Source organism: Trachemys scripta, chromosome 1 (genome assembly GCF_013100865.1).
Source record: "Trachemys scripta elegans isolate TJP31775 chromosome 1, CAS_Tse_1.0, whole genome shotgun sequence".
Classification (NCBI taxonomy): domain Eukaryota; kingdom Metazoa; phylum Chordata; order Testudines; family Emydidae; genus Trachemys; species Trachemys scripta.
Window position 1 is genome coordinate 233,866,506 of NC_048298.1, and position 11,959 is coordinate 233,878,464.

The following is an 11,959-nucleotide window of genomic DNA, read 5'->3' on the forward strand; positions in this document are numbered from 1 at the left end:
ACGAACTGTTTTCTGGTGTACCACAATTATTCACCCTCTTATCCACTAAGAGACTGCCAGTCTTATGCGCGTAAAAGAAAATCTATGTAATGCATATAGATTTTTTTTTTTAAATGTGAAACGCGATTGAGATGGCCAGCAAGCAAATCAGAATATGTCTAATGAAAGCAGGGCTAAGGTTTCCACAGCCTTTGAAAGACGCTAACTTGTAAATCCTTTTTTATGTTGCTACATGAACAATTATTCTTATAAATAAAAATCTACATGTTTGAGGAGCTAGGTTGTAACTATCTATCCGGAGAATTTTAAGGGAGGTGGTGACATTAAGTTTCATATGCAATGTGTCTACATGGAACTCAAGCCAGCAGATAGATTATTCTATTCATTTGAGAACTTTCATTTCTATGCATGTTAGGTGCACCCTAAACACAATAGAGTATAATATCAGAAATGTGCTGTTCTAAACGTACCTATATTTTTCAAATATATCTTAATTGTATGTGTAGTACTGTGTTATATTACTAATTTATTACAGAATCAGAAATTATTTATTACCCTAAACAATAAATAAAGTTCATACTGGAACCTTCACAATTAAATGTATGGATAAAAGATCATCCTGCCTATTGTGTATCTCCTTGTTACTGTAAGCCTTTAGAAGTAATATGTATATTTTCCTCTTTTCTCCAGATTGGCTGGTGTAATATCTCTTGTTCAGTTATCAACGCTTATATGAACTACTATATGGGTAAGGTTTAAAAACAGAGCAAATCACATTATCCAGGAATGCTACAAATCTGGAATCCAGTCAACTCCACCTTTTCATCTGACTGCTGTATTATAAAGGAAAACATTTTACATATAGCATACTGTATATGTAGCATGTCTTTGTTTAACATTTTAATTTGTAAATGCTAATTAGGCAGTTGCTCTCCACAATTATATTATTACACACCTAATCATTCTCGAATATAAGTAGATGAATACTAAATACAGTAAATAGCCACTTTGTATTTCCCAATACCTCGGCACTGTTCTTCATTTTGCAAATGAGTCTTTCCGGACAAAATAATAATAATAAAAAAAAACTCTTTGTAGCTTTGTTTTAATTGTCCTGGTACTTAAGGCATAAACGTGGCGTCACATCCAAATAATATCTTTAACGGCCAGCATGGAAAGTAACTCTATCAAATTAACTTGTTGCTCGTTTTAAGTGTTAATGTTTTCAATTTGCTTTTATTCGCTTCTATGTATACAGACAGCGAGTCATACAGGAATAAGACTGAGGAGTTGACCTACTAGAATTGTTTTCTTGGACTATAAATTCAAGTTGCATTTGAGGTAGAAAAAAGACAAAGCACGAACTGCACTAAAATGCAATATTTTTTCAAATATGGGATATTAACCATCACTGGCCTCTCTAAACTCAAAATCCCGTGGTCATATGTCCAAAAACTGTTTGATAAACAATGGTAAATCCAAGATTATGTGGTGACGCTTGTGAAGAAAATTGCACTCTAGATATGTACCCTAATAGTCTGGGAAATAGTCGTTGCTTTCTTTGGCAAATGCGGTAAGGTGGGAAGTTTTAGTCATGTAAATATCTCCATGTATTTTCAGTCATGTTCAATACACGGCAAGGCTTAACTCAGTTGTAAAAGTGAAGGCATGTGAACACTTTGCACATGGCAAAAAAAGAGAAATGTCTATTTTTTCATTGTTTCTTTTGCTGTTTACTTCTCTCTATTATGTTTTTGACCAGTGACTTAGCTTTCCACCAGATACCACATTTATGGGCAATACTATTTCCAGGATTTAATTGGTCTTTATATTGTAAAGACAAAGAATAAAACTTGCAGTCACTCTGAAACTGACGAAGTTCTAGTTGGAGAGAACAACCTGTCTTTACCGCCTGGCAGAGATTGTTATGGTTATGCATCAAACGTGCGCTTGCCCCACCAGCGCTCCCTGGCACTTCCCCTTTTACAGGTGTTTAGCTGGTGCTAAAGGAATGTTAGCTTGCTGGTGTGCATATAGATATATACATATACAGATAGACCTTCATAAGAATAAACATATGTTATTATCAATAAAATCACAGAAGTAAATTGTTTACTTATGTGTCCCATGCAGCCACCTAGAAAAATAACTAACAGGAATGGGCTCCTTGAGCAATATGTTAAGACTATGTACAATATGTTTGCAAAACAACAGAAAATCTGAGCAGACACCGAAGTTAAGATTATTTTAAGTCTGTAAATATCTACAACTGGAACTTCTCGTGTAGTTTTTGCATCTGTTTAGTGACACGGACTTCAGATGATCTATTGTTAACATAATGTTATTTTATAGCTACATTCGAGATAGTGAAGTAATTGAAAGAGAGTGAGTGGCTACTTTATTGGGAACATTGCAGATACTTCTGAAGGTTTAAAATGGCAATTAAATATTACATGATGTAAAGACACCCTGGATTCTCTTTGTTGTATCTGCAGCGGTTTAAAAGCTTTATTTGGACAAAGTCTGTGTGATACATTAGGTTACCCTGAAATGATGTTTTTATTTATTTAACTGATTTCACTTACTTGGAGGTCTTAGCTCACTTTAAGATAATGCACCAAATTAACAACTTTTAGGATGGCTTTTTACCTATTAGTCAAACTGTAAAGCCCAATGTAGAATCTTGAGTTTCTATCTTAGCGATGTGACAGTTCTATTTGGACTTAAGTCTGTTGTATTTAGGACATAAATTTACTCTAGCCTCTTTATCCACCCCACGAGTTCACTATTTTGATGTCACCATTTATATAACTATATAAAATATCATAGACACATATAGTTTGGAGAGGGCATTTGTTCCTCTGACAACTCTGGAGGAACAGAATTGTTGTTCAATGTAGTAGCGTTTTACTCACCAGGTTCTGAGCCGCATCAGTGCGCCCCCTGCTGACCATCAGTGCTCTCACTGAGCACTTCAAAAGTTTATTTTGTTCTGCAAACCGTATCATATAAAATTAACGACAACCAATAAAATTATCTTATATGTTTCAACTGTAAAAGTCCAAAACAAAATAAAGCTAGTTTTAGTGAAGCTAGAAAGCTCTGGTTTGGCTTCGTTCTCTTTGGCTGAACGAGGGTCCTTTTATCTAAAGCCCAGTGCACAAACATATAGCTTAATGTGACTAGTGTTCTTCCTTTTATTTCTTTCTCTATGGCAACCAATATGTTCTGCTCAGAAATGTTCCCCCATCAAGGAAACAAATGATCTTGAGGGAGCAGCTCTATACGGCATCTGTTCCAATGGAGAACACAGAGTTAACCCCAGTCAAAAGAGACGCTGAGCCCGTCATCAAGAAGTGGAAAATGGGCGATTCTTCTCCCCCAAAATTGAAACCTATACCTCCCTAGTTTTACAAGTCATTTTATTGATTTGAGTATCGACCGTTTCCAAAGAAGTAACTAATTCTAGGGAATTACAATGATCACGAGCTGTTGTGTATCCAAAAGAGCAAAAGAGTGCAAATAAAATAAAATTAAAATTAAAATAAATGAAAGTAATGCAATGGATATTTAAGCCTGGATAAAGTTTTCAGTAGCAGTATCTGGCCTACTAATTTCACCTTACATTATTTATCACATTATTTATCACACTCACCTAAACGCTGTAAAAGAGTTTCAGATCATTAGACTATACCTCTCAATTAGATGGGAATTCAGGGAAAGTGGATCTAGGGACAAGGAAAACTGTCAGAAATGAGAAACAAAGTGAAATCTGGTTTGTAATGCTCAAGCCACAATCTCCTTTGAGAATAAAATGAAGGGATGTCCTGGTTAGTTTTGATTGATTATACTCTTTCTGATGGACTTTCACTACAGAGCTCTAGATGTTGTGCTTAACCGTCTGTTCCCTAGTTACAATATTAACCCTGTGTGTGCACCATAGCTCTCCACCTCCTTCTCCTCTTCATCTTCCTCCCCCAGCACCAGACTGGTTTATTTCACTCCCCAGCTCTCAGCAGGTGTCCACTTCTCTACTTTTTGCCTTGCCCCTCAGCACACTACTGCTGTTCAAAGCTGATTTTCCCCCGTCCTCGGAAGAGATTCTCCTGAAGAAACATTTGAAAACAATAAATATTTATAATCCTTCACACTTTAGAATCCATAATATTTTCTAGGGCTTTTTTTCCCCCCTGAGTGCTACAATAATTAACAGTGCCCAGAAAAGTGAAGTAGTAACCAGAAGACTTTCCAGTACTAAAGAATTGCTTTACTGCCTTGAGCTTTGGAATGAGCTTTTTATGTAATATTTCACTAAGGCGTTTTTTTGTTTGGGGGGTGGGAGGGCGCTGGTGATTTTTTTTTTCCCATTAGGCTTGCTTCCTTCCAGAGAGTTGCCATGGGCTCCCTGTCTTTTCCTAATCTTTTAAAAATAGATTCACAGGACTTTAAATAAAACAAAAATAGAGAAAAACATTAAAAACACTTACCGACCAGACTTCCAGGATTTAGAGGGATTTTTTAAAAAATTGTAATTTTTTTTTTGTTTTAATAAGGTGACAGGGGAAAAACCATGTTCTCAACTCCAGCGAAACGATCCATGCTAAGATTTTCCTTTGCACTGACTCCACTAAGCCCAGCTCTCCACTTGTCTATTATTTTCACCAAAATATATGAAAATTTATGCAAATGAAAATCAGCACTAACTGTTCTCCCCTTGTTATACTTTGGATTTTTTTTTTCCAGACAAAACAATCACACTCTGCAAGGGAGGGGGTGGGCGAGAGTTGAGGAACTAAGTTGTTGTTGGCTGTTGTTTTTTGTTTTTTGTTTTTTGTTGTTGTTGTTGTTTTTTTAATAAAACACAAAACTCCAACACAAGCTTATTTTTTGTTGTGCGTGTGTACAATATTTTTAGGATTTTTTAAAGAATGTAGATCTGTTTGCAGAGGCGCTATCACGTTTCATCAGGCCACCTGAGACGGCTTTTGAAAGCGTGTACTGTGAAATTCATAGCAGTAATTTAGACAAAATCCTCACTGTATATTAATGAAAGACGGCCCCATGGCACCGTTCCTATCCTCCCCATTCAGTGTAAACAAAACCACGAGACTCACTCGGTTTTTGAGCCTGATCCAAGCAAAATCGGCTGGAAAGGAAAACATGGGGTTCTGGCACTGACTATTCAAACGTCTGCACCTGGAGATCTCAGATTTATTCAATGAAATCTGTGTTAGATCTTTTATACATATAAAATGAAACCTTAGGAGGACGCATGGGAACAAAAAAAATCGTTACGTTTAGGGTTTAGTTACCATTACTCTTCAGATCTGTATACTTCACATTAATGGTTTTTCTAAGCCTACCTAAGATGGTATCTTTCACCGTGCAAGCAAGGACCTGGACAGGGTCCTAAATAAATTCTGCTAGTCTACAGTTAATCTTCAAATCACGCAAATGCTGCATACTTGCTATTGGGGATGTAGTCTGTGCTGGAAGATGAATTCAACTAGCTGAATTTTGTGGGGAAATTATCAACTGAAAGAGGGGAGCGTTATGTTTCATATTTTAATGTAAACATAATGCATTTTTCTATCCATAGGCGCGCGCACACACACTATATGTGTATATGCATTATACATGACGGATAGGTAGCCTGTATGGATTACACAACACAAACACAATCATTAGTAAAGATGTGTTCCTTGAATGTCCGAATTGTGTTATTTCATTGGAAATCCCCGAGGAGTGTTCAATTTGCCCTTGTTTTGGTTGCCACTTTCTCTTTTTTCTTGGTTCACTGAGGTTGCCTGTGTGCAGCGTTTCCGCTTGGTCGCATCTCTCTCTCTCTCTCACTCTCTCTCCTTCTCCTTCCCCCGCCCCCCTTAACTCTTTCAGCTGGACTAGAAATAATAAAACATTTCATACAACCAGATCGGTTTCCTGCGAAATACCAGCGTTTACAGAATAATAAAAAATAATGGGGAAAAAACTATATATATATATATATACTGATATACGTATATCAGTAGGAAATGGGGACAGGGGATTGTTTAGTGGATCTAGAGCAGGATTCAATTTGGATTTTTTTTATGATGAGGATTCAGGTTTAACATATTTTATAACAATGCACGTGGTCAGCAGCTTGAGCTGTTCTGTGTGGTAAAGGCATTTTATTGTGCATCCTCTCAAATATTGTTGATATTAAACAGTTCGGTGCAGCTATCCATATAAGTGTCCAAAGACATATGAGCTGCATTCTAGTTCCCACACATACAGGGGAACTCAGAAACTAAAACAAAGAAGCGTGTGGCTGATTGCATGTAATTAAGAGAATAACTTGCCATGTTAGCTTCAGTCTAAGATCTGGTAAGAGATCATGACGGTCGAGACTGGCCAAAAACCTTAGTAAATCTTAAAAAGATATTAGCCCCCGCACTTTGCCTTTCTGACATATGCAGAGAGAGATAAATGGAATACAAAACTTTGAAACAGAACAGGACGCTTCCTTCTGTAGGTGATGACTGTTTGATTTATGTAGACTGTAGCCTATATACAATGGCTGCTTACAGATGATGGGAATTATTCGCCTATGAGGAGACTCATGTGCATACAAGTAAAATAAATGCATTATTAGATAGGGTTTTTCTCTCTTCCCCTCATCTTTCTTTTCATTCCTTCCCTCTCCCCCCGCCCCCCCCATGCCCAAGGGGTTTTTATTCTCCCTCTCTCCCCCCTCCCCCACATGCCCAAGTTGCTCTGTGCTGGGAGAACTCAGATTTATCCGCTGGGCGTTAAGAGTTAAGATGTTGAGGGGAGAAGAAGAGGAGGGGCCGGGAAGGGAGCGGGGGGTGAGTGGGGGGGGGGGGCAGATTTCCAGCTTCTACGCCACTTTGCCTAAATTAAAAAGCAACCAATCGGAACGGCCGGAAGGGGGGGCCTCGCGTCCGGAGCCAGTCATTCTGGCTCTGTCAATCACGCAGCGGGTCTCCAATCAGCGGGGGCCCTCGCGCTCGACTTCCTTGTATTTGGGAAAGTGTGGTGGTGGTGGTGCGCGCGCTCGGCGGAGGGTAAACATTCGGCAGTCCCCGCGCTGTGAGGGAGGGACGGGGAGAGAGAGAGAGAGCTGTCAGGGAGAGCGAGCCGGTGGGGACGAGCCGCGCTGCTCTCCTCCCAGCACCACCCGGGCACGCTCTGCAAGCCTGGCAGCAGCCAACTTCCCCCACTGGAGTTAGTGTACCAAGGAGCCCCTAGATGCACACACACATACACACACCTCTCTGCCCAGGCGCTCCTCCTCCCGCAGCCCGCTGCTGGAATTAACCACCAACCTTGCAAGGGAAGGAGAACCGTCTTTCAACCTCCCTCCTTTTTTCTTTTTTTTTTTTTCTTTTTCTTTTTCTTTTTTTTTTTTAAACTGCCCAAAAGGGGGGCAGGGGGGAGGGAAGATGTCTCACCCAGCCCGTGCCTCCAGCGAGAAGGCTCCAAAGGGACTTGCGTTTCAAAGCGGACAAAGTGCTCCTGCGAGAGCCCAACTTTGAGACATGCAGCAGCAGCATCCCCAGCACCGCCGCCACCATCCTCAGCCCAGGAAGTTTTCCTAGGACACCGACCAAACTTGGCAAGAGAAGAGGAGGAGGAGGAGGAGGCGAGAGCCAGGAGCCGAGCAGGGAGAGAGCGAAAAGAGGGAGCGCGAGAGGAAAGCCACCCGCGCGCACAAAGCCTTCCAGGAGGAAGGGGAAGAAAAAGTTTCGCTCCGGCAGGGGCAGGCTGCGAGGGCGAGATGTGCTCCTGAGGGAGTGACGGGGAGAAGGAGAAGGGGGCTCGTCGTTGTGTCCCCCCCCCTCCCCTGTTTTTTGAGCTTTGATTTTTATTTTTTTTTATATTTTTGTCTTCCTGCAAAAAGAAGCAGCCCGGGCGTTAACAGGTGAACGGAGATCGGGGCCAAAAGCCAAAGCGGCTGGCGAGGAGGCGAGCCCCGGTGCCTGCGGAGCAGCGCGAGTTCCCGGGAGAGGGTGTTGACAAAGGGAGCCGAAGAGCCCCCAGTTGTGCGGATTGGTGGCACGCCAGCAGGCAGGGGGGTGGGGGAGCGGAATGGCCACCGCGGCTTCTAACCCTTACCTACCCAGCAACAGCATCCTGTCCGCCGGCTCCATCGTGCACTCGGACTCGGGAGGAGGGGGCATGCAGCCGGGCAGCGTCGCCGTCACCTCGGTCTCCGGCGGCTACCGGGGCGACCCCTCCGTCAAAATGGTCCAAAGTGACTTCATGCAGGGAGCAATGGCTGCTAGCAACGGCGGCCATATGCTGAGCCATGCCCACCAGTGGGTGACAGCCCTGCCTCATGCAGCCGCCGCTGCCGCCGCCGCCGCCGCCGCAGCCGTGGAAGCCGGCTCGCCCTGGTCCACCAGCCCGGTGGGGATGAGCGGCAGCCCCCAGCAGCAGCAGCAGCAGCAGCAGCCCGATGTGAAAGGCAACTCCGGCCGAGACGACCTGCACGGCGGCACGGCGCTGCACCACAGGCCACCCCACCTGGGTCCCCCACACCAGGGCCACCCGGGCGCTTGGGGAGCCACCACCGCCGCCCACCTCCCGTCCATGGCCGGGGGACAGCAGCAGCAATCGCTCATCTATTCCCAGCCGGGGGGGTTCACGGTGAACGGGATGCTGAGCCCTCCCCCTGGCAGTCAGAGCTTAGTGCACCCGGGACTGGTGAGGGGAGACACGCCAGAGCTGGGGGATCACCCCAGCCACCACCATCACCACCACCACCAGCATCAGCACCACCAGCAGCACCACGGCGGGGTCAACAGCCATGACCCCCACTCGGATGAGGACACGCCGACCTCGGATGACCTGGAGCAGTTCGCTAAGCAGTTCAAGCAGCGGCGGATAAAGCTGGGCTTCACGCAGGCAGATGTGGGCTTGGCCCTGGGCACCCTGTACGGGAACGTCTTCTCCCAGACCACCATCTGCAGGTTTGAGGCTCTGCAGCTCAGCTTCAAGAACATGTGCAAGCTCAAGCCTTTGTTGAACAAGTGGCTGGAGGAAGCCGACTCCTCCACGGGCAGCCCCACTAGCATCGACAAGATCGCAGCCCAGGGCAGGAAGAGGAAGAAGCGGACCTCCATCGAGGTGAGTGTCAAGGGGGCCTTGGAGAGTCACTTTCTGAAATGCCCCAAGCCCTCCGCCCAGGAGATTACGAACCTAGCGGACAGTCTGCAGCTGGAAAAGGAGGTGGTCAGGGTTTGGTTTTGCAATCGGAGGCAGAAAGAGAAAAGGATGACCCCCCCGGGGATCCAGCAGCAGACCCCCGACGATGTCTACTCCCAGGTCGGCAACGTGAACTCCGACACGCCGCCCCCACACCATGGACTGCAAACAAGTGTGCAGTGAGAGTCACAACAGTAAGGGAAAGGAAGAGAGGCGAGAAAGGGAAAGGGGGAGGGGGACCAACAACAACATCACACACACAAAAATCCAGACTTGTTTCGACTATCTATCTATATATAGACTATATATATCTATATATACATAGATATAGATATAGCTAGCTATATGAAACGTTTGATAAGGTCGATCCGAGCGCTAGCATTTATATTGTGGTGGGGAGGGGGTGGAGATGCATAATGCACCAAAACTGCAGATGTTTTTTCTTTCTTTTTTTCTTCTTCTTTTTTTTTTTTTTTTTTTTTTTTGGTAAACATTTCTAAATTATCCCCTATTTCAGCGATGAACAGCACCCATCCCTTCTCTCCCTTTACGCCTCCCCCAAAATGCCCCCCTAAAAGGGCTCTCTTATATGAATCACGGAAACTTTTTTCTCTCACACACACTTTTCTTTTTTTATGGGAGCAATCAAAAAAAGGGAAGCAGAAGCAAAATCATCTGCCTGGTCGGAGGGTGCCTGCTGCATTCCAGGACCCTGTTTTTCTTGGCCAAACCACATCATTTTGGTGCAAGATATCAATTCTGGGGGTGGGGGGGAGTATCCTGCAAATTGAAAAGGGTCACTTTCTCCAGGGGAAAAAAAGGGAAATATGCACACTGCACTAAACACAAGCAGACTGTATAGGGAAGCAAATATATATATTTGGGAATAAATACCCGCATACCGAAAGCTGACCCTGAAAAAGAGGGGGAGGGACAGACACCGTGAGAAAGAAAGAGGAGAGATTGTTGGTCCCTAAAGTTCGAGCTCTATAAAAGGACTTTTCATGAATTAAGGGAAACAACCAGAGAAAGGGAAATAATTTAGGGCTGTCAAAGTCGTGCTCCTGACGGCTGCCAATCATCATGGAAGATTCCTTAAAAAAATCCACTGCTAATATTTTTTTTATTAATATTTTTATTTCTGGACTGATTCAGATAAAGGGATTTAGAAGTACTTGAGCATCTGCAGCTGCACTTATCTGAACTTCTCCTCTCCTAAATCCGTTGCCAACTTTGATTGAATGGGTGCTGTGGATGTGATTATATAATACTGCCATTTCCAAGCAGTGTTTTTGGTAGGTTTTAATAAACAGACTTTTCAAAAAGACGGCAATATAGAATTGTTAGATCCGTTGTTGATCTAAAAATATTTGCTTTATATTTTCATTAAATGACTTCTTTTAATATTTTATTCAGAATACCTATGAACTGCTGCAAAACGGTAATTTATTTTTCCCCAGATCTTGTATTACGTGTTTTTTTCAGACGAGCACAAATCAAAATGAAATGAAAATATGGACAGTTGTTAGGTAATAAGGGTATCTTTTGATGTGATAATTTGATTGTAATTTAATTTGAGTAGTGATTCCGTAAGAGCTGATTGAGAAAATAAATTTGTTAGAATGAAATAGTCTGTGTCTGATGCATAAACACTGTGTCGAAAAAGTTCTCTTAAGGAAATATTGCAAATATTTAAGTGGTAGAACTAAGGATGACCTGCTTTCTGTATCTGGTATCTCCTTCAGGTATCTGGAAATGCAGAGTTCCAGTATTCATGCTGTTAGCATTTTAGTACAGTACTCATTTCTTATAAATCCGTATACAAAGTAAATTTCCGTGGAGTTTTTCATAAATATCCCTGTGTAACGGGATAGTAAGGGAAGATTAGAGAATAAAAGGCCACGTTCTTTAAAATAATTGTTTTATTTTAAGATTAAACTTCAGTGCAGTAGATGTGTAAGTGTATGGACTGATAATTAATGGCTAATACTGAAAGCAGTTTTGTTTTTAAAAGTTTAGTCTCTTTTCTCTCTTTTCAAACTAAGAAACGAAGGCTAGGGTTTTTTTAAGTATAAGTTATTTTGACACATTTAATGTCTGTATAATATTTGTATTTAATTTATCGTTATAATTTAAAGAAAGGTACTTTTAAAAAAAATATAGAGATGATACTTTCAAAATCCTACCTACGGTCCTCATAGTTTACCATTTTTGTTGTTGTTGTTTGTTTGTTTTAGGCTTTTTTGTACGAGGTGTGCAGTGGTGTAGTACAGTTTTTCCTTCACTCGACTATAGTGTTGCCATTCCTTTTTTACAACAAATGTGTGTATAAGTAACGTTAAAGATGCCAATAGATGCACTAGATAGGCTGTCATATTTATCTGCTAAATTTATTGCAATATACACACAAGTGAATGAATATTTCAGCTCTTCATTTTGAATTGGTAATGTTGTCGAAACTACAGATCTAAATTTAATGCCTCTATGTAATCCCCTGAAAACGTATTATAGAGAAATATTTTATTTTTTTATTAATGTAAGCTTTCAATACTCTCTGGTTTCCCCCGTTCTTCCATTTTCTTCCTCCCTCCCTTCTTTCTCGCTATGTGATATTGATGCTGGGGTTAAAACCCCAGAAAACTGCTGTAGAAACAACACACATTTATTCCTTTTTGACAGGCCTTGTGTCACTTTCATAAATCAAATCCAACCATATAGCCGTGTACTGGGATGCATTATTTTAATACCA

General features: G+C 42.1%; 1 protein-coding gene across 1 annotated transcript; it reads left to right on the top strand.

The window, feature by feature from the left end:
- Positions 1 to 7,380: 7,380 nt before the first annotated feature.
- On the top strand, positions 7,381 to 9,477 carry POU3F3 (POU class 3 homeobox 3). The gene has a single exon (XM_034758034.1). It carries the CDS (start codon positions 8,092 to 8,094, stop codon positions 9,391 to 9,393), a length of 1,302 nt encoding a protein of 433 aa, XP_034613925.1. The 5' UTR covers positions 7,381 to 8,091; the 3' UTR covers positions 9,394 to 9,477.
- Positions 9,478 to 11,959: the final 2,482 nt, after the last annotated feature.